This window comes from Macaca nemestrina, chromosome 12 (assembly GCF_043159975.1).
Source record: "Macaca nemestrina isolate mMacNem1 chromosome 12, mMacNem.hap1, whole genome shotgun sequence".
In the NCBI taxonomy this organism is placed as follows: domain Eukaryota; kingdom Metazoa; phylum Chordata; class Mammalia; order Primates; family Cercopithecidae; genus Macaca; species Macaca nemestrina.
In genome coordinates this window covers 4,989,706-5,012,029 of record NC_092136.1, presented here as the reverse complement: position 1 = coordinate 5,012,029, position 22,324 = coordinate 4,989,706, and the positions used below count along the sequence as shown (strand labels likewise).

At 54.1% G+C, this 22,324-nt stretch overlaps 2 protein-coding genes across 5 annotated transcripts; both read right to left on the bottom strand.

Moving 5' to 3' along the window:
• Positions 1 to 632: 632 nt before the first annotated feature.
• On the bottom strand, positions 633 to 11,482 carry LOC105469726 (uncharacterized). The gene is given in 5 exon segments (XM_071074125.1): positions 633 to 3,100; positions 3,102 to 3,362; positions 3,364 to 3,666; positions 3,668 to 9,683; positions 10,991 to 11,482. Coding segments are annotated over 4 exon segments (843 nt in total). The 5' UTR covers positions 3,896 to 9,683; positions 10,991 to 11,482; the 3' UTR covers positions 633 to 3,049.
• A 151-nt stretch (positions 11,483 to 11,633) lies between these two features.
• On the bottom strand, positions 11,634 to 22,025 carry LTO1 (LTO1 maturation factor of ABCE1). 4 transcript variants are annotated; one of them, XR_011610434.1, is made up of 6 exons: positions 21,841 to 22,017; positions 19,518 to 19,623; positions 17,848 to 17,918; positions 14,042 to 14,159; positions 13,551 to 13,730; positions 11,634 to 12,671 (listed from the first exon to the last, which is right to left on the bottom strand). XR_011610434.1 is itself a non-coding variant. In XM_011721171.2 (5 exons), exons 1-5 carry the CDS (start codon positions 21,888 to 21,890, stop codon positions 13,662 to 13,664), a joined length of 414 nt encoding a protein of 137 aa, XP_011719473.1. In that variant the 5' UTR covers positions 21,891 to 22,017; the 3' UTR covers positions 11,634 to 13,661. The 4 variants fall into 4 exon arrangements, 2 of the variants coding, with proteins under 2 accessions (XP_011719473.1, XP_011719472.1); XR_011610433.1 differs by having other exon boundaries at positions 13,551 to 14,159; positions 21,841 to 22,025; XM_011721171.2 differs by having other exon boundaries at positions 11,634 to 13,730.
• Positions 22,026 to 22,324: the final 299 nt, after the last annotated feature.

Below are 22,324 nucleotides of genomic sequence, written 5' to 3'. Positions count from 1 at the left end.
GTGCCCGGGTCACCTAGCAAGCTGCCGAACCAAAAGAATTTGCACCCCACTGCGGGCCCGCGTGGCTGGGGCCCTGCCCTGGCAGGGTCATCCTGTGCTCAGAGGCCATCGTGGGCACAGGCCCGTCCCGCCCCACCCCTCCAGAACACGGCTCACGCTTACCTCAACCATCCTGGCTGCGGCGTCTGTCTGAACCACGCGGGGGCCTTGAGGGACGCTTTGTCTGTCGTGATGGGGCAAGGGCACAAGTCCTGGATGTTGTGTGTATCGAGAGGCCAAAGGCTGGTGGCAAGTGCACGGGGCACAGTGGAGTCTGTCCTGTGACGCGCAAGTCTGAGGGTCTGGGCGGCGGGCGGCTGGGTCCGTGTGTTTCTGGTTGCACCGCGGCGCTTCCCAGCACCAACATGTAACCGGCATGTTTCCAGCAGAAGACAAAAAGACAAACGTGAAAGTCTAGAAATAAAACTGGTAAAACCCCAGCATGGTGCCCGCCTGTTTGCTTCCTGGGCTGGCCGGGAGCCAGGGGCGCGTGTCCTGGTGCCCCAGAACCAGGGCAGGGTGGCAGGCTCGGCAGATGCGGGAGGCCACAGCCTGTCCTGTGCACTGCGGGAAGTTCAGCGGCATTCTGACCTCCACCCACAGGATGACAGTCACGCCACCCGCTGTGACAACCAAGAATGTCTCCTGACACTGCCACATCCCCGGGGGTGGGGACAGAATCCAGCCAGGAGCAGGCACACCCTTCCCAACTGGGAGGAAGCCCTGAGCACAGGGGTGTGAGGTGGGAGGGGGACTCCTGTCCCGGGGAAGCTCCAAAGAATAGTTTGCAGGCAGCCTGGCTGGGTGAGCCCACCTCCAACCACGCGAGACAACAGCTCCAGCCTGGGTGACGTGAGTGGTGCCCATTGATTGGGAACATCTTCCATCCCTTGCTTGCCCCACCAGTTTGTCTTCTCAGGTTATTTGCAGATAGGAAAATAAATAAAGCCGGCATTTGTTAACCCCCTTCTGGCACAAACTGCTGTTTGTTCTGGATGAATCATGACCCTTTGGCAACGCCAGGCTCCAGGAGAGCAAAGCACCGTGTCAGGGCTGTGATCCAGGGTGGCCTTTCACTGGGATTGTGGAGACCTGGAGGCTGCCTTATAGGATGCCCGTGACATCCACCTCTGGATTTCAGGTGCACGTGACTGAACCTAACTTCAAACCCCGGGGTGGAGGTGGGTAGTGGGAGTTCCCTGGGAAGGTGTCCGCGGACCTTGGTCACTGCTCCTGGACCCATCTGTGAGGTTGGTCTGTCCTTACCCCAAGCTAAGTGGAAGCTCAGGTCCCACGTCACTGATGGTTACTACTTGTCAGCTGTAGGTCAAATCTCTGGCCTTTATGAAGCACCTGCTGTCTACCCTTCCTGCCTTGTAGGGCACTCCTCCCAGGGCGGAAAGTGGGGCCAGGGTGGTCGGTGTGTTGGCTCCACAGGCACCTGCCCTGGGAGGAAGGTGGGGTATGGAGGGAAACACTCAGCCCCTATAGGTCTCCACCAGCCTCTGCCCTGAGGGTGGGGGCTCCGGGAGCCTTCCCCAAGGGAGTCCCATGTTGAGTGGGTGGGGGAGTCTGCAGGGTGCCCCTGACAGGTCACCTCAGCAAGAGCTCAAGGGACCGTCGGAGCCAGAGGTGACACTGGTGGCCACTCAGGTGGCTTACAAGGCCCAGCTCCTTGCTCCTTGGGCAAATTACTCTGAAGGCAGGGACCAGGTCTGCACTATTGTAGCTGTTCAGTTCTGGGCAAGAGCCAGGTCCTGTGTCAGGGCTGGGGTCCTAGGGAAGCCATGCCCCCGCCCCCAGCCTGCAGCTGGGTTTACATTCATCCCCCGAGAGCACATGGGTGTAGCAGAAGGCCTGTGCAGAGAGTTCCAACCATCGCGCACCTTTGGTTGTTTCACGGAGCAGGCAAGGTAGCCATCGGACCCTGTTAGGTTTGAGCAAAGATGTGGGGAAGAAGCTGGAGAGCCACTTTGCCGAGCGCGGGGCTCAGCCAGGCTGGCAGGGCAGGGCAGGGGCCCTGAGTGGGTCAGGTGTGTTCACAGCCAAGTGTGTAGAGAGGGCTCGGGCCCAGAGTGAAGCGGTTGTGAGCTCCCCCACAGCCCAGTCTCTCTGTCTCGGCATCTGTGGCATCCCCTTGATGGTGGGCTCTGTACACCCCCCACCCCTGGCTGTGCCACAATGGGGGGGGTCTATACACCTTCCACCCCTGGCTGTGCCACGATGGGGGGGTCTGTACACCCCCCCAGTGAAGGGTAGGTCTATACATCGTGGTCATGCCACGAGCTCCAAGGCTATATTAGTCTGTTTTCATGCTGCTAACAAAGACATACCCGAGACTGAGTAATTTATAAAGAAAAAGAGGTTTAATAGGCTCACAGTTCTACGTAGCTGGATAGGCCTCACAATCATGGCAGAAGGCGAAAGGCACATCTTACATGGAGGCAGGCAAGAGAGAATGAGAGCCAAATGAAAGGGGAAACCCCTATAAAACCATCAGCGCTCATGAGACTTACTCACTGCCATGGGAACAGTATGGGGGGAACTGCCCCTATGATTCAATTATCTCCCCTCGGAGTCCCTCCGACACATGTGGGAATTATGGGAGCTACAATTCGAGATGAGATTTGGGTGGGGACACAGCCAAACCATATCAAAGGTGTGGTCTGGCTACTCCGGGCCCTTGTTCCCAACTCTCAAACTCCACTGACATCACTTTGGGGCCTGTGATCCCTCCTGGGACGCAGTGAAGACCTCGTCCATTGTTGGAGTATCTGCGCTGCCCAGAGGGTGACGGTAAAAAACTGACCTTTGAGGAAGTTCAGAGACAACAACTTCCGCAGTCAGCTCTCCCTGCAGCCCCTTCTCAGAAGCCTGTTCTCAGGTGCCCCAGCACCCCTACCCGCTCACGAGGGGCCCTGCCCTGCCTCCTGGCCCCTGTCCCTGCAGGCAGACAGTCCTCATCCATTCTTCATCTTCTGCCCCCAACCCCCGGCCTTCCTATCTCCCTTCAGCTCCGTCCAAGGTCCTTGGGACTCAGCCCCATCTCTACCCATCCTTGAGCCCCAATAAGCTCAATGTCTTTGCCCAGGAGCTCCTGACACACCAGACAGAATCAAGCTTCCTGTTCTGTGCTTGGCCCACCGCCTTGGTCCACAGGACCCTTCATCTCTGCACTCACTGTGAGGACGGGCTCTCTGGAGGCTTCCCCACCCCACACCAGGCAGGTGGCTCTGGGAGTCTGGGATTGTCATACCTGGGCACCTTCCTGCTCCGGCTGAGTCCCTCCAGGATGGAAATCTCCCTGATTCCTCTCTGCCTCCCTTCTCCCCACCCTGGCAAACAGTGGGTCCTAGGAAGGGGGCCAAATGGAAGGGAGGTCGTGTCGGCTCCCACAGGGCAGCCCCAAGCTGCCAGGCTGAGTTGCAGATCCATAGGTCCAGCCTGATCCGCGTGCCAGGAGCTGACTCCATGGCTGGAAGGGCCGGGGATTCCCCAGGGGCCCAGACAACACCTAGAGTTGTCATGAGGAGTGAAAGTCCCAGAGGGGACAGAGGACGGAGGCCGGACAGAGCGGGCATGCAGACTTCCGACCGTGCTTGTGGGATAACAGTGGGCAGGGCTGTTGCAGAGGATGGGGCAGTGCCCGTGGGAGTCCAGAGAAGCCAGGCCCAGTGGCAGTGGCATGCAGCTGGCACTCCCTCCAGCCACCCCGCATGCAGCGTGACCCTCCTTGAAGCACCCCAAGAAGCAGAGTCACAGCCTGGCTCTGCCCAGCATCGAGGGCCTGGCCTCTGAATCTGGTGGGGAAGGCTGTGTTGCCTCCTGGCACCCGCTCCATCACCAGTCCCACCATAAGGCTAGTCCCCAGAGTCAGCACTGCAGCCAGGGCCAGCGAGGGCCAGCAAGGGCAGGCCTGTGCAGGGGCTGCAGCATGGGGTGTGCGTCCCGCACGCTGGGCCAGCCTCGCAGCTCACAGGGCTCTGTCATCCCAGGAATGTCTTTGATCAAGAGTTTATGCAAGACGAGGAAAGCAAGCCCAGGACCTCTAATCCGTTCCCACAGTCCCCTGCCCGCTGGGGCCCCACAAGCCCAGCGCCACACCGCCAGGCCGGAGCAGACAATAGCTGGCGGACGGGTGGGCGGGCAGCTCCGGGGCCGCTGGCCTTGGGGCCCACATCCGGGAGCATTGTCACCGCCACTCACGGGGGCACACAAGGAGGACTGGGGAAGAGAGAATGCAGAGCCCTCTGCTGAAGGGGCTTCGGTGGGCCTTGAGCCTTTCAAAGACGGCGGTGTCCATTAATCCTTTTAATTTGCACCTAGCGGCAGCTGAGACAAGCCTCTCAACCGGCAGCCACTTTAAGAGCCGAGTGGTCTAACCCGAGGATCAGCTCCTATTCCAGACCCTGGGCCCTCTGAGCCTGTCGGGGCAGTCCTCCTTGCCTTTGTTTAATCACAGGAGGAACCAAAGCTAGAGGTTACTGAGCACGTACTGTGTGCCTTGTGTTTGACACTGAACACAGTTTCTCTCCGAGTCTCGCAACGACCCCATGGGTTGGTGACAGGGAGGGGACACTCTGGTGAGAGCCACAGACACAGCCCTGCCCTCTCTGAGCCTACACTCTCCCGCACACAATCATCCCATCTGCTAGGTCAGGGATTGGCAGGTTTTCCGGAGAGGGCCACATCGAGGGGCTTCAGGCTTTGCGGGCCACAGGGCCTCTTGCCCTGTGCAAAAGCAGCTGCAGCCGCTCTGTGAATGAGTGAGCATGGTTGTGTGCCAATAAAGCTTTATTTACAAAAATAGGCAACGGACTGGATTCGGGCGAGGGTAGTAGTTTGCCGACCCGTTGCAGATGAGTAAACTGAGGCCCAGAGAGGTAAAGTAACTAAGCTAGGACCGCACAGCTGGTATGTGACCAAGCCAGCCTAGTGGGTCAGCCTCATGGAGAAGAAAGGGCTCAAGCTTCAAAAATGGAAATGCATGGAGCCTTCATTGGGCCATTTGCAGCCAGGCCCCATGCACACAGCTCAGGGCCCTGCTTCGCCAGCTCCACCTGTTTCAAGGCTTCCAGTCGGTCGCCCCTGCGGGCAGCACTGTGTCTTGGCTGCTGGCCTGGAGAAGGGCAGCCAAACAGGCCAGCGGTGGACATCTGAGGGCGATCAGCTGTTTAAAAAGAAAACTCGCCAGCATGTATAGACACACATTAAGCACACACGTTTTGGAGTAAAAGGCCCTGGGGTTGGATCTCAGATCTGCAACATTCCAGCTGTGTGGCCTCATTTCTCTGGGCCTCAGTGTTCACACCTGTAACATGGGGAAAGCCTGCAAGAACACAGCCCATGATGGGGAGTCGTCTCCATCTCCTACCCATGCCAATGACCAGCACAGAACAGGGGCTCCGTAAATCTCTGTCCAATAACTGAACTCTGTCTGGGGTACTGAGGATTCAATGGCTCAATGTGTATTGAGCAGTGCTGAGCACCGAGCTTGGGGCGCAGTGATCACTCAGGGAACGCCGTCATCCCCTTGGAGCATCCGCATAGTCACCATCACCATTCCACGCACCACCCAGGTCTGGAAGCACAGGCCCCCGTGCCACGGTGGCCACGGGTGGTGGCACCAAGGCTGATCTTAATTCCCTCCTTTGGCCCATTCAGTGGACAGTTCTGGGTTTTCTTGCCACCATGGATGCCCCCTCCTGGTGTTGACAGCACCCAGATGTTGCTCCAGGAGAACCACCATTCCCAGATCTGTGACTTGAATGGGACTGACCCCATCCCCAGCTCCAGGCCAGGCCCTGATAAGCTGAAATCCAACCGCACATCCATGCCCACCAGAAGAGCAGCAAGTTAATGGATGGGGGAGAAATCAAATAGAGCCACTGAGTCTTGAGGAGACATTTTCTGGGGCTTCTGAAAGAGAATGCTTCCCCCTCTTCCTTAGGATTCCCAGCAGGGGAACACGAGCCCAGGGGTGGCACTGCCCCTCTGCAGCCCCAAGGGAAGACTGAGCTGCTCCCAGAGCCTCACAGGGGAGCCTGAGCACAAGGCCAGCCTGAGGGAAAGCAGATAATAGGTAACGGGTCTCCAGACAAACTGCTGGATCAAGCCCCTCCTGAAGCCATCCCCCTTTTGTTCCAGGAGCCAATCATTGTCCTTTATTAAGTCAGTTGGATATGGGCACTGTGTCATTTGGTTTTCAAAGACCCTTAACTACTACACCTTGTGTTTTCTTTTCTTTTCTTTTCTTTTTTTTTTTTTTGAGACAGAGTCTTGCTCTCGCCCAGGCTGGAGTACAGTGGCGCAATCTCGGCTCACTGGAAGCTCCGCCTCCTGGGTTCACGCCATTCTCCTGCCTCAGCCTCCTGAGTAGCTGGCACTACAGGTGCCCACCACCACGCCTGGCTAATTTTTTGTATTTTAGTAGAGACGGGGTTTCACCGTGTTAGCCAGGATGGTCTCGATCTCCTGACCTTGTGACTCGCCCACCTCGGCCTCCCAAAGTGCTGGGATTACAGGTGTGAGCCACTGCACCCGGCCGCTTGTGTTTTCTACCTCTTCTAGATCTAACGTGTATGACTGACATAAACAACAGGAGCGACTGACAGAGTTACCATGTGATCTTAGAATTTCAACATGTCTGTCTTGCTTAGCTGGGAGTTCCACAGGGTCAGGGAATGACTCCTCTTGGGGCCACCAGTGCCCAGAGGTATGCCTAGAACTGCTGTCTGAAGGGACAGACCCCTCTGTGTGTAACACTCTGAGTGTAACAGAGCACATGTGTGACCAAACTGACTTGGAGGAAAGGCCTGACCACATCCACCTCCCCAGTTCCGAGGCCGGATAGTGCCCACAGGGGCTGAGACCAGGGGAGAGGATCGAGCCAGCCTTCTCTGGTGGACCCTGCCTCAGTCCTCTGTGCAGGGCAGTTGCACCTCCCAGAAGGCAGAGGCCTCTCAGGGAGGGAGCCTTGCAGCGACAGCACTTTTCAGGGGCTCCCGCCACTTGCCCTCAGTGACGGCTGAGACCGGGGGAGTCAAGGCAAACCCCTGAGGAGGCCCCACGTGCAAGGCGGGAAGTGTCTGGATGGTGCGGCTGGCACCCTTACCCTCCAGACCAGCAAACGAAAGCCCAGGCCGGGAGAGGGGCCTTGTCGTTTTCTGTGGCTGCTACAATGCATTTTCACAAAACAACAACCAACATTTCTCTCAGAGTTCCAGAGGCCAGCAGTGTCTGCCGTACCCGCTCTCCCCCAGCTTCTGGTCGCCTCGGACGACCTTCAGCTCTTGTAAGCTGGTCCACACGCAGCTCCAAACTCGGCCTCCGTCCTCACAGGGCCATCAGCTCCGTGTCTTCACGTGGCAGTCTCTCTGGGCTGCCGGCTCCCCTCTCCTTCAAAGGACACCAGTCATATTGGACGAAGGGGCCACCCTACTCTAGTAAGACCTCACCTTAACTTACATCTTTTCTTTTTTTTTTTTTTTTTGGAGACAAAGTCTCACTCTGTTGCCCCAGCTGGAGTGCAGTGAGGCAATCTCGGCTCACTGCAAGCCCTGCCTCCCGGGTTCAAGTGATTTAGCCTCACTCAGCCTCCCGAGTAGCTCAGAAATACAGGCACTGCCGATGGGAGGGATAGCATTACGAGATATACCTAATGTAAATGACGAGTTAATGGGTGCAGCACACCAACATGGCACATGTATACGTATGTAACAAACCTGCACGGTGTGCACATGTACCCTAGAACATAAAGTACAACTAAAAAAAGAAAAAAGAAAAAAAGAAATATAGGCACCGCCATCATGCCTGGCTAATTTGGTTTTATTTTTATTTTTAGTAGAGACAGGATTTCACTCTGTGGCCAGGCTGGTCTCGTGTTGGCCACTCCTGACCTCAACAGATTTCACTCTGTTGGCCACTCCTGACCTCGTGATCCACCCACCTCAGCCTCCCAAAGTGCTGGGATTACAGGTGTGAGTCACTGCGCCTGGCCCCATTCACATCTTAAAAAAATCTACAAAGACCCCATTTCATATTTCCAAATGAAGTTGCAGGCACCAGAGGCTAGGACTTCAACGTTCCTTTTTGTGAATACATTCAATTTGCAACAGACTTGGGCTCTCAAAGCCTGGAAGCAGGCTCCACAGTCCCCTCGAATTTCAGAGGCACATACTCACTGGAACCAGCAGAGGGACACCAATCCGTGAGCCTCTAGCTCAGCAAGCACCACATACTCTACACGTTCAGGTGTCGCCCGAGATAGAGGCTTCCATCCCTGCAACCCAAGGCCCAGCTGCTCTGGTAAAGGGTGCCAGGGAGGAGACACAGCCAAGGCGCTATCCTGATGGGGGTCACCAAGGGGCAGATGCCAAGGCCTCGATGCCACCTGAGTTTACCAGCCAAGGAGAGTTATGAAAAAGTGTATGAGCAAGGAGTGACTTTCCTTCTTGGAAGTTAATCTGAGAGATCCCAGCTGAACCCTAGTCACGCTGGCTTGGACAACTCGCTGAACCCTTGAGGCCTGGCTCCTCGCCTGCAGGCCCCGTGTCCTGTGAAGCACCAAACACAGTGACCCATTTTTCTCAGATCATAAGAACTCTGTGACTTCAGTTTACTGAGTCACAAACCAGTTCCTCATCTGATTCATTAAGGATCAGGATAACTGTGGGAATTAGGATAAACTTGCATGTTAATTACCCTTTTTGGTGTCTCCAGATTACACTGGTGTTTTCAGGTGGAGTGGGAGAGACTTTCCTGCGGCGTTGTAAGGCCAGATGAACGCTCGCAAAGCTCGGTGTGAAGGTCATCTCCTCCTGTGCCCACCCTCCCATTCCCTCCTCTCCCCTGGGCTCCCAAAGTGCCAGGGGCGTCCCTAGGTGAGACCTGCTCACAGGGTCTGGGGCAGCTAAGGACCCATCCAGGCACTGCCTCTCCTACAGGCAGCCGGCATGGGTCCTTTTCCATAAATCCAGCTGCTTTTGCCTCAATCTGGCCTCAATCTGCTAGATCGGGGTCCCCCATCCTCAGGCCGTGGACCGGCACCAGTCCATGACCCGGTAGGTACCGGGCCGCACAGCAGGAGGTGAGCAGCAGACGAGAGAACATTACTGCCTGAGCTCCACCTCCCGTTAGATCAGCAGAGGCGTTAGATTCTCATAGGAGCGGGAACCCTATTGTGAACTGTGCACGTGAGGGATCTAAGGGGCGTGCTCCTTATGAGAATCTAATGCCTGATGATCTGAGGTGGAACAGTTTCATCCCCAAGCCATCCCCACCCCCAAGCCCTGGCCATGGAAAAACTGTCTTCCACAAAACCAGTCCCTGGTGTCAAAAAGGCTGGGGACTGCTGTGCCAGATGCAAGACTGGTCCTGAAGACAGGCTGCAAATTCTCAGAAAGCAATGGCCTCAGGAAGCGAATCATTCAAGCAACCTGCTCAAGCCCTGCTGTGCCCCGTCAAGCCTGAAGTTGGCCACTTACTGTGACCACTGGACTTGTCCTCAGTATCTCTGCAAAGCGAGGGTGGTAGCCCTGCCTCCAGCACTGGTGGATAATCCCGGTAAAGGGCGGGCCAGCAGCAGCCACCGAGCAAATAGGCCTCTCGTCCCTTCTTCCTATCTCCTCATTCTTTTCTTGCCACTGGTTAGAGAAAAAATGTCAAGGGGTGAATGGAAAATAAAGTGAAAGGTGGTCGTGTTTTAGGACCGCTGAGTGGCCCTTGGGCAGTTCCCTTTGGCCATCCAGTGACTCTGACAGGTGATTCCAAAGTGGAGAGTTCAGTGGAGGACTGACTACTCTTGCTTGTGCCTAGCTGTTAACATTCTAGAAAAACTAACTGAAGTAACTTCAACTTTTACATGAAATGGCTTTATTTTCTCCCAAGTCCCAATTCAACAGTCTATCCAGCAGCCACAGCTGGGTCCTGTTAGGGACTAAACTGTGTCCCCACAAGACTCATGTGGAAGCCTTAACCCCCAGCGCCTCAGAATGTGACTGTGTGAAGAGTGAGGTCTTCAACACGTAACTAAGTTCAGATGAGGCTGGAAGGGTGGGCCCGAATGCAATCTGACTGGGGTCCTTATAAGAGATGAGGACACACACAGAGGAACGACCACGTGAGGACATGGGGGGAAGGCAGTTGTCTGCAAGGCAAGGAGAGAGGCCTCAGGAGGGAGCAGCCCTGTGACGCTTGATCTCGGACTCCAGCCTCCAGAACGAAGGGAAGGTGGACCGCTGTTGAAGTCATCCATCGGTGGTGCTGTGGTGGCAGCCCGAGCTGAGACAGTGGCAGACAACACGCTGGGAGCTTCCGACAGGAAGGAAGGGGCAGGCCAAAGCCTTGGAAAACCAACCACAAGGGATGCAATCCAACCCCAGGAGCTCCCAAACTCAAGGCCACTCTGGACAAAGGCTGACATCCAGAATTAGCGGGATGGGATGGGCCTGACGGGGATGGGGAAGGCAACAAGCAGCCTTTGTCCGCAAACAACGGAAACCCAGGGCCACGGCCTTCCACGACGGGGATGGGCAGCGCCTACAGGTGCGAGCAAGGTGGCTCAGGGCTGCTGGGAACGGCACGCGGTGGTATCGAGGACGCAGGTTCTTCCTAGCTCTTCGCTCTGCCAGGCTCGGGGTGGCTTCAGCTGTAGCCAGCTTGCAAGATGACTGGAGCAGTTCCAGCTGTCACATCCCAACAGGATGATGTTCAAAATAGCACCAGCACCTTTTCTTTGGAATGACGTAACCTTTCCCAGACCCCCGCAGGACCTTCTGCCAACTCATCTCCTTAACCCAGCAGAGACATACAGTCATTCTAAGAGTGGGCCCACTGTGCTGGGGACTGGTCAACCCTCTACTAACACCTCATTAGCAGAAGAGAAGACACAGACACGCTCATTCCCAGGGTAGAGGCTGAGGATGGCGTTGCCTGGATAGGATGGAAGCACCTGTTACAGTGGGCTCTGTCTGTACCACAGTGTCGGGGGTGACCAAGGGATCCTGGAAACTGGGTCTCGTCCTCTAGAAAGGGGCCAGGCAGGCACAGCTCAGCAGAGTGTGTGAGAATCTTGAAGATGAGGCAGCCCGGGCTCCCTGTGAGGCAACCAGAGGAGGAAGCGGCAGTCTGCTGCTCAGCCAGCTGTCGAAGAGGCAGACAGGGAGTAGGGAGAATGACCAGGAGACAGAGATGGGAGAAGAAAAAAAAAAAAAAGAGGAGGGGAGAGAAGGTCGGCGACAGCGGGGATAGAGATGTCTCGGAGAGGGTGGATGAGTAAGAGCTGGGCCAGGTGAGCAGGAGCTGACCAGTCCCCAACACAACGGAACCACTCTCGCAGCGGCTGTGTCTACGCTGGGTTAAGGAGACGAGCTGGCAGAAATCTAGGGCACATGTCTTCCTTCATATCCAGATCCTAAATGCCCTGGAGGAAGAAACAAACTGGCTGGATGTTGTGCTATAAATGATGCTGTGTCATACGTGACACTGTGTTATAAGTGACACTGTGTTACAGGTGACGCTGTGTTATAAACGATGCTGTGTTATACACGATGCTGTGTTATGAACGATGCTGTTATAAACCGTCCCAGACAAACTTTCACTTTAAAATATGCTATTTACTTTTTTCCAATTATAAAAATAATACATTATCAAAATAGACAACTTACAAAACACAAAAATCCACCAAGGGAAACACAACAAAGGCCCCTGATCCTGCCATCTAGAAAGAATGGAAATCTTTCTGCCCAGAGGCACCAGCTCTGATGAAGGCACAACGGGGCGATGCCCAACGCAGACTTCCCCAGACCTGAGGTGAGGCCACAAACGAGGGGTGCACAGCCACACACGCAGGTTTACAGTTCAGGAGGAGGAGACCTAAGTCTTGTCTTCAAAAAGAAAAAGCAGGCTGGGAGTGGAGGCTCATGCCTGCAATTCCAGCACTTCGGTAGGTGGAGGTGGGTGGATCATTTCAGGCTAGGAGTTCAAGACCAGCCTGGCCAACATGGCAAAACCCCATCTCTACTAAAAATATAAAAGTTACTTGGGCGTGGTGGCGGGCACCTGTAATCCCAGCTACCAGGGAGGCTGAGGCAGGAGAATCGCTTGAATTCAGGAGGTGGAGGTTACAGTGAGCCGAGATCGCGCCACTACATCCCAGCCTGGGTGAAAGAGTGAGACTCTGTCTCAAACGAAAAACTGAAACAAAGACAAAGCAGCGCTCTCTCTCCTCCCGAGCCGCCGTGGAGGTCCCCCTGCCGCCGTGGAGGCCCGCCCGCTGCTGCTCCTGAGGGAGTCCCTGCTCTGGCTCTTGCAGCCAGCAGCTTAGGCAGCACAGCACAATCCACTAGGACATTCGGGAAAGGTTTTAAAACCAAAGTGGATTCATGGTGACTCCTTAATAATCCCGTGGACTGCTTTCAGACATGCTTTCTGGAACAGGAGGGGTGGGGAGAGCCAGCGTGTGGGGACTTCAGTGACCCTGAGGTGCACACAGGAGGGCGCGTGAACACATGTCATCGCATATGACCACTCACCTCGTGGGGACCCACCGAACCATCCACTCCGCTCATCTGTGCCCAGCCCACTGTCTCTGTGTGGCACCTCGTTAAGGACCGACAGAGACAAAAGAGCGCCTAGGAGAGGGGAGAATGCAGGAGCCTGTACACACGGTTCTCAGTTTCTGCAAATATAACGGCCTCCTAACATTTGGTCTTTGGTTCAAAATATTTCCCCCCTTCACCATTTTTTAATGCTGCAGAGCTCATCGCCCCTCTGGGGACAGTGTGAAGGATATGTCCGGGTCCCCTCAGGATTGGGCTGGCCTTTCTTCCTCTCAGCCAGATGGCCAGGCAAACTGGCCACCACGGACTCCCCTGTGCTCCTCGAGGCTCAGCAGGGCCCATGCGGCCTGGGAGGGAGGGCAGGGACTCCCAGTGCTGAGGTGCCGGCCTGTGCATTCCAGAGGCGGCTGTGCCTGGTGGTGGTGAGGCACGGCCTGGGGGCGGAAGTCCTAGCTCTGCTGCTGGCTGCCCTCAGACCACGCAACCCCTTCTTGTCTCACCTTCTTCCTCTGTAAAATGGGAGTAACACCCACCCCGTGGGCTCCTGAAGGGATTAAATAAAACACGAGACGTACGTCCTGCAGGGCCTGGCACACAATCGGCTTCGACATGCGGCACAGCACCCGTCCAGACCTCCCACGAGCCTCGTTGAGGGCCAACTGTCTCTCTCATTGCAAAAAAAAATTTAAAAACCTGCCTTGAGTCCAGGCCTGGGGACTGACCCTATCCAGAGCCAACCCCAGGCCAGAGCCAGCCAGGCCTGTGCTGCCGAAGAGGCCGTCAGGCCAATGCACGTGGGCCCAGCAGGGAGCAGCCACGCGAGGGCTCTGCCAGGGATGGCTTCAGCCCAACAAAGGGCATTGTGAAGAGACCCCTCGGCGGGCACCGAGATGACACAGGCAAAAAACCCCGGGGAAGGAGGCCCTCCCGCGGCTGAACCGGAAGCCTCACCCTCCCACTGAACGACGGCCTTCCCAGCACCGTCTGGCCCTTCGCCGCATTTCTAAACATGTCACACACACATCTGTTCCTCGATGTTCGGTCTCTGTTCATCCATCGTTCTCAAAATGAAAGTCCGGAACCTTCTGCACTAATTTTAAAGTCTGGCTGAACGTTGAGTAATGAACAAAACTGAAAACACAAAAGAAAAGGGATGGTATTTTTAATCTTGTGTATTTTTACTGAAAAACGAGAAGATAATTCTATCTCTAGCGATAGCTTTTCCTGTCTACGTGGCCAGCCCATAAGTGAGTTCTAACTCCTATTTTCTGGACCATCTTCGGTTTTCCCGCAGTGCGACTCAAGGACGAGGCGCCTCTACGGACAGTTCCACGGCGCACGCAGCCCCAGGCCATCGCCGCAGTGGCCCTGGAGTGCGCCGCCCCGCCCGGGAAAGGCACAGTCAGGCGCTCCCAGCAGGAGGAAACACACAGTGCACGCACCTGTTTAAATTTTCCCCTGATTTTGTCTAAGTCTTCATGGAGTTTATCATAAGTAGGGTCATCATAAGGGAATTTCTGGATCATTCCAATCAATGATTCTAAGACCTTCATCTTTCGGCTGTAAAGCACAGAAATACAGACTCTCAGTCATGTGCACACACCAGGTTCAACTTACGCAACAGCTATGCTGCTTGCTTACTGAAACCCAGCAGGTGCGCTAAGAATGCCTTCGTTCAAAAGCTGGATGATCATTTTCTCATTACACGAAATCATATTTATTTACCTAGCAACGTGCTTAGGCCCACACCCAGCACCTCGACAGCAAGTGTGTGCCTAGCTTACAGACATGCCTCCATCCGGACCATGGGGCTGAGTGGCTGAGGCAGCCTGAAGCCCCACTGACTCTCGAGGTCGCACACGCAAAAACAGACAGAACTGGGCAAGAGGGACTGGGGCTGGGCACAAGCAGCCTGCTCTGGGTCTGGGGATTTTCCAGGATTTGGAATCTTTGTGCTCAAAGCCTTCCGGAGTTCAGCTGCAAGTAAACCAGCAAATCTCTCCCTCAAAAGAGCGGAAATCAGTACTGTCCCCTCCCCAGGAAGGACAGAGCTTTGCTAGGGAGGCAAGGAGGTTCTCCAGAAAGGGTGTGCACTCAGGAGACAGCAGCCCTGGGCATGACTGCTCCCCAACACCGACCTACCCGCTCTCAACCCTGCTGGCCTCGTCTGTAAAATGGGGGGCATCCCAGTCTCCAGATGGTAATAAATTCATTTCTGTTGTTTATCTTTTTTAAAATGGGGAGAGTAACAGCAACCTCATAGACTTCCAAGAGGATTAAATAACTGACATGGGCTGGGCCTGGTGGCTCACGCCTGGAATCCCAGCACTTTGGGAGGCCAAGGAGGGTGGATCACCTGAGGTCAGGAGTTCAAGACCAGCCTGACCAATATGGTGAAACCCCGTCTCCACTAAAAATACAAAAATTAGCTGGGTGTGATGGTGTGTGCCTGTAGTCCCAGCTACTCGGGAAGCTGAGACAGGAGAATTTCTGGAACCCGGGAGGTGGAGGCTGCAGTGAGCTGAGATTACGCCACTGTACTCCAGCCTAGGGGACAGAGCGAGACTCCATCTCAAAAAAAAAAAAAAAAAAGACATGAAGCTTGGACTCCAGCACAGAGTAGGTGCTCAATAAATGTCAGTCTCTTGGTTTCCTGTGGATCCTAGAGACCAGGGCTCTCACCTGCAGGGGTTTAAAAATAATCCACACGTGTGTACATCTGGTGGGGCCAGGTCCTTCCAATGAACCACAGAAGCACGCTGCCCCTGTGCCGCATTGGGCCATGTGAGTGGCCAGAGTAGGCAAGATTCTCGATTAACAGGAATTTTAAAGAACTGACGGTGAGGATGGATCGACAGCAATTCAAAGCAACCAAGACTCCTGTGTGTGTGCAAATAGCTGGTGCTCCTGGACACACAGAAGAGCAAGTTCGCCAGCTGCATCCAGTTTACAAGAGCTAACGACGGCTACCTCTCTGAGAAAATACAAAACTGTGAAAGGTCAAAGCAAGTCAGTTTTAGCAACAAAGCACCTGGTTTCCAGGGAAACCAAAGGGAGATGCCAAAACGTGGGAGGTGGCTGTATGCTACCCAGTGCAGAGGACCACCCTCGGTGCTCAGCGATGCTGCTCAGACACACCCAGCCGGGCGCACCGTCAGAGGCAGCACACATCAGGCAGGTGTGAGCAGCTCAGGGCTAACGAAACAAAAGTGATGGCACCAGAGCCCCCACGCTCAGCCCCGGCACGCGCTGCTCTGCAGAAGGGTTTCACCAGAGTGCTAAAGCCGGGGACAGAAGTGCCACGCAGTTTACTGGAAAGCTAGTTACTCAACAGAAAGCACCATCTTTTGGCCCGAGATGCCGCTCTCCATGGTTTCTTTGGTGTTACCATGCCCAGCATTTTGCTGAATGACAATGCAAGTGGCGGGTGTTTTTCTCTTAACATCCTTATTTGGAAACATTTACAGGTAAAACATGCAACATCAGCCCTTCTTCATTTAAAAAAAATAAACAAAACCTGACATATAAGATCCAAATATCCGTGAACCACTGCTCTACAATAAAGCCTTAGGTTCCAAAGAGACCTCTGGGTACTACTGGACGGGGTGAGGGTGGCTGCGAGGGGGGTCTGGCCGGGCTTCCACCAGCCCCTCGTCAACCAAAGCGGTTCTTCTCTGTTAGCTAGACTGGGTGTGCTGCGTTAAGATGTCAGCAAACCCCTGCTCTGGGGTAAGGGCTGGCAGCCTCCTGGGATGGGACCACGGACACACAGCGGAGCACTTCTCCGGGAGCCGGCAGATTCTGCCGCGGTGGGAGACGGGAGACGGGAGACGGGTGGAGAACGCCAAGCACACACATCCTTTTGTGGCCTGGAGTCGAGAGCCAAGCTCAGCTTTGACTGCCACCCAGTGGCGGCACAGGCTGCCAACAACGACTGCCCTGGGGTCCCCAGCTGCCTGCCACCGCCTGAGAACCAAGAGGAAAATGTCCTCAGGTGCCTCTCTACTAACCCAGAATCCCATCAACTCCCAGCCGCTGCTACAAATGCAGCAGAAAGAACCACCAAATTAGCTGCAAGCATCCTCATTCTTAAACATTTGAATAGTCAAGATATTCAAGGTATTTCTAGAAATTCCAGATATTTCAAATAAAAGCACAAGGCACGTGGTTAGGGCGAGTGTTATCCACTCTCCCTGTGCCCCCCCACGCTAGGCGAGGCCACGAGGTGTCAGAACAACCCAGAGCACCAGCTGAGGTCCCGCGCTTGCTGCCGCCCATGAACGGCAGAGTATCCAAACCATCTCTGCCGTTTACTTGAGGGTTCATTTCCAGCTCCAGAATGAAGCTAGATAAAGCAGGGCCACGTGGGGCCTCAGTAAGTACAATGCAGGAAGAAGAGTTTTTGTTTGTTTGTTTTTGAGAAGGAGTCTCGCTCCGTCGCCCAGGCTGGAGTGCAGTGGCGTGATCTCAGCTCACTGCAACCTCCACCTCCCGGGTTCAAGCAATTCTTCAGCCTCAGCCTCCCGAGTAGCTGGGACTACAGGCACCCAGTACCACACCTGGCTAATTTTTGTATTTTTAGTAGAGACAGGGTTTCACTATGCTGGCCAGGCCAGTCTCGAACTCCTGATCTGGTGATCTGCCCACCTCGGCCTCCCAAAGTGCTGGGATCATAAGCGTAAGCCACTGCACCCGGCCGAGAAGAGTTTTTAACAGCTAAAAACAATTCAAATGACAGCTAACATTTATTGACTGTTGACAAGCTCCAGAAAGGAGTTAAACACATATAAATGCATTTTCTTGTTAACAGACTTAGTTGGCTACATTAAAAAACTGATGACAATGGCATCCTCATTTCTGGGCCCAAGTCATACAAAACTGTTATAATTTGTTTATTAGAAGCTCAGGGGAAAGGTGAACGAGAAAATACAATCAATGTCAACATTATTTTATTGGTAGGGTATCTAAAAGCCACGTGGTTCCCTAATGACTCCAGGTAAAAGGCAGGAGCAGAGAACTCGTGAGAAGCAACAACAGCCAGTGTTCATCAAACACCTAAAACGTGCCTGGCGCTTTCTGTTTAGTATTTTCGTTAAATCTCCTAACAACGCTCAAGCTTGACACTGATTATTTTCTCCATTTTACAGATGAGGAACAGACAGATTGATTACTCAAGGGCATGTCGGTAACCCATGGAACTAGAACTCCTGGTTCCTACACTAAGAAAGAAAGACACCTCCATCTTTACCTGTCCTTCTCAGTGGTGCAACTGTGCAGTAGACATTTCCATGCAAAAGCAAAACCCTGGTAGCACCCGATCTGTGAATGTGAAAAATATGTAAGAGTGAAATTAATAAGCCAACTAGCTACACTTTCATTACCAAGATCTCTCAAAACAAAAGGTGGGGGCAAAGGGCAGCGGTGCTTCTTACACTATTGTTCTGGAAGTACCCATTGGGCATTAGGCAATGGAAATTAGGAGATTAGGTCATCGGTGGGGCAGCCAGTCTCCCAGATGCCCCAGTCCTCATCTCCTGGTACCCATGCCCTATGCAGGTCCCTCGACACTCCATCAGGGTGGCTTTCGTAACCAACAGAATGTGGAGGACCAGCACAAAGCTCCTGAGTCTAGGGATAAACGCCAATGCCACCTGCCTCACCAGCTCTCTTGGACCACTCACTCTTGAATGTCACAAGGACACACAAGCAGCCTCATGGAGACGTCCATGCCCACAGTCAGGTGACAGCACCACCTTGGAGGCAGATCCTCCAACCCCAGTCAAGCCGTCAGGTGACATGGCTCCGGCTGACACCCTGAGCCAGGACCACCCAGCAAAGCTGCTCCTGAGTTCCCAACCCTCAGAAACATGTGAGACCATCAATATTTGCTATGTCAATCCCCATGCATTTTGTGGTGATCTGTTTCGAAGCATCAAACATCCAATATAGTCATAACTGCCTCAACTCAGACTTTGCCAATAAGGGCCACTTATCTGTAAGTAAGGGTCAATCTAGGACAAAGGGCAAGAGGAGAAAAAAAACCCATAAAGTTAATGAAATTTCAACGTAAACATAAATGTAATATTTTCACATGACAGAGGGCACCCATGCTTTGGACAATGATTCAGCTGGCTTAGTACATGAGCCAGCACCACAACACTCCAAAATAAACTGAGGAGACCAGGGACTTGTTTTATCTTATCCAGCCTGCATAACTTAATTATACCTACCCACAGCAAAATGCGCTCTCGGTTCTGTACTAAGAGTATTTCTCCAGCAACAGTCCATCTAGTCCATTAACTCCCACACAAAGGCACTGTGATTTTTGTTTGTTTGTTTTTTGGACACGGAGTTTCACTCTTCTTGTCCAGGCTGCAGTGCAATGGCACGAATCCTGGCTCACTGCAACCTCCGCCTCCCGGGTTCAAGCAAGTCTCATATCTCAGCCTCCCAAGTGGCTGGGATTACAGGCATGCGCCACCACGCCCAGCTAATTCTGTATTTTTAGTAGAGACGGGGTTTCACCATGTTGGTCAGGCTGGTCTCCAACTCCTGACCTCAAGGTGATCCGCCCACCTCAGTCTCCCAAAGTGCTGGGATTACAGGTGTGAGTCACTGTGCCCATCCAGCACCGTGACTTTTTTTTTTTTTTTTTTTTTTGGAGACGAAGTCTCGCTCTGTCACCCAGGCTGGACTACAGTAGTGCAATCTCGGCTCACTGCAAGCTCCGCCTCCCGGGTTCATGCCATTCTCCTGCCTCAGCATCCGGAGTAGCTGGGTCTACAGGCGCCTGCCGCCACGCCAAGGCACTGTTGATTTTAAAAGGCCTGACATTCTTACTCCATCACACTGAATATCCAAATAAATTATAAACTGTAAATGAAGAGGTTTCATCTCCAGATGGGGGTTCCCACTTACCTCAGACCCGATTTTGGCTCCATGCAGCGTGCCATGTTGCCTTCCTTCCATCACACCCAAACTACTGCCTTCTTCGTAGCCTTCCCGATACCCTTCCCCATGAAACCTGTGAAGAAGAAACATGCTTCATCAAATCAACAGAAGAAAGAATACTTTTTCCAGCTTCATCAAATCAACAGAAGAAAGAACAGTTTTTCCAGAAAAATTTTTCTCTCTTATATTACCCGGACCCAGTAAGACAAGCCAAAGTAAGAAGGAAAAGCCTAAAATTCAAGTTAGAAGACACAGATTCCGGTCCCAGATATACCACTTCCTAGTCTCCTCTGGTAGTCACTGTACCTCTTGTAGCCCAGTTTCTTCATCTACAACAAAGGGCTAAATCAGTGATTCCCAAACCTGATAAGAGAACTAGAGACACACAAGGAAAATTCAAAGATATTAACTCAAAAGCCTCACCCCCAGAGATTCGGTAAGTCCGGAGCAAGGCCCCGGAATCTACTTTTCTTTCTTCCTTCGTTTTTTTTTTTTTTTTTTTTTAATTTTGAGACAGGGTCTCTGTTGCCCTGCCTGGAGTACAGTGGTACAATCACAGCTCACTATAGCCTCAAACTCCTGGGCTCAAGCAATTCTCCAGCTTTGGCCTCTCAAAGTCTTGGGATTGCAAGTGTGAGCCACCACACCTGGCCCAGAATCTACTTTTTTTTTTTTTTTTTTGAGATGGAGTCTTGCTCTGTGGCCCAGGCTGTAGTGCAGTGGTGCAATCTAGGCTCACTGCAAGCTCCGCCTCCCAGGTTCACGCTCTCCTGCCTCAGCCTCCCAAGTAACTGAGACTACAGGCGCCTGCCACCACGCCCGGCTAATTTTTTGTATTTTTAGTAGAGACGGGGTTTCACCATGTTAGCCAGGATGGTCTCTATCTCCTGACCTCGTGATCCGCCTGCCTCAGCCTCCCAAAGTGCTGGGATTACAGGCATGAGCCATCGCGCCCAGCCTTTTTTTTTTGAGATGGAGTTTCGCTCTTGCTGCCCAGGCTGGAGTGCAATGGTATGATCTCAGCTCATGGCAACCTTCACCTCCCAGGTTCAAACATTTCTCCTGCCTCAGCCTCTCGAGTAGCTGGGATTACAGTGCAGGCATGCGCCACCACGCCCGGCTAATTTTGTATTTTTAGTAGAGACGGGGTTTCTCCACGTTGGTCAGGCTAGTCTCAAACTCCCGACCTCGGGTGATCTGCCCGCCTCAGCATCCCAAAGTGCTGGGATTACAGGTGTGAGCCACCGCACCTGGCCCGGAGTCTACTTTTCGAAGTCTCCTAGGTAAGTCTGGTTTGCAGCCAGAGTTAGGGGGCCAAAGTTCTGTGAGTGTTCAAGTAGCACTAGCCCAAGTCAACTGCTTCCAAAAAACTGCAACATACACAGGGTTTGACATCACATTGGTAGGACAACAGAGAGAAATGGCATCAGATCACCACAAAATGTACTCCCACTGGTACCTGGAGTAGCACTGACCGTGAGGCCCAACAGTGGAACTGGCATTATCTTAACCTGCAGTCACCAAAGACGCAAGGAGTGGGCTGCAGCACTCCATGAAGCAGACTGCACAGCTCCCCACTTATCAGTTATGTGACCCTGGAAAGTGACTGTGCCTCCTAGTCTGTAAATTCCGAAGAATAATTGGATCCACTTACTAAGTAGGGCTGAAGTAGATAAACAGGGTGGAACGTTTAGCTCTGCGTCTGACTCACAGCGAGAGCTAAATAAACGTCAGCAACTGACTGCTAAATGTTCGGTCGCTTTCTTAACTAACATCTATGGACGTGTCCTGTGGGCCGGGCACTGGAAGTCAGCCAGGAGGCAACTCACAGTTCCCCCACTGTCGCAGCACGAGGGGCTCCCCAGGGGCTCTGGAGGGAAAGGGGTGTGGTCGGGCACATCTATCAGCACATCCATGAATACTGCCGTATGTCCTATGGTTAAGGAACCAGAAAAAGAGGCAGCTCCCAGATGGCAAAGTCTGTCCTCCCAGAGGACGGGGCGGCCTCGGAGGAGGGGAACCACCAGGCTGAGCAGATGCTTGGGGCAGCCCTGACACGGAAGGCGGGTCTGGAATTGCAGCTGGGCACGTGCCTCGCCGGAGAGGGCGAGGAGAGAAGGACCAGAGCCTCAGGCCCACACTTGTCCTGCGTCCACGACCACCAGGCGCTCCCCAATGCGCACGCCCAAGGGACGCCAGGCTCCAGCAGCCGCCCTGGGCCTCAGCCGGCAGCGAATCCGCTGGGAGAGGACCAGACAGGGCGGGGTACGGGCCTGGCCTCGCCACCCACCTCTCATCCGCCATCACGATGGAATCGAATATATCCTGACTGCCAGCCATAGCGGCAAGCAGCCCGCCCTTGGCCCCCGGGATTCTGCAGCACTGCGATGCCGTCGCAGTCCCGGCAGGTTCAGGCACAAACGCTCCGCTTGGGAGGAGACAAGATCCACTTCCGGAAGCGGCAGCGCGGGGCAGGCCGGGTAAGAACGGCACGCGGGAGGGTCCAAAGCGGACGGCACACGGCGCATGCGCGGCTGCGGCGGTGGGCGGGGCTGGGCTCGAATGAAGCCCCGCCCTGGGGTCCCTCCGCCCTGCCCCGCTCCCGCAATGGGCCTGTCTGTCCGCGCTGGGAGCGCCCATTGGCCGCGTGCGGAGAGAGCCTGTATTTTACCACCGCAGATGGAACCGAATTTCCCAAAGTGACTCCGAAAGAACCAAGGAAGAAATGGAGAGTCATCAGCTGGGCGCGGTGGCTCACGCCTGTAATCCCAGAA

Excerpts from the sequence above, each read along its gene's own strand:
- LTO1 (XM_011721170.2), bottom strand. The coding sequence starts at position 21,890 with ATGGCTGGCAGTCAGGATATATTCGATTCCATCGTGATGGCGGATGAG. Across the intron at positions 19,624-21,840 it reads ATCGTGATGGCGGATGAGAG|GTTTCATGGGGAAGGGTATC; the intron begins GTGGGTGGCGAG and ends TCTTCTTCACAG. Across the intron at positions 17,919-19,517 it reads GAGCCAAAATCGGGTCTGAG|ATCGGGTGCTACCAGGGTTT; the intron begins GTAAGTGGGAAC and ends TCACATTCACAG.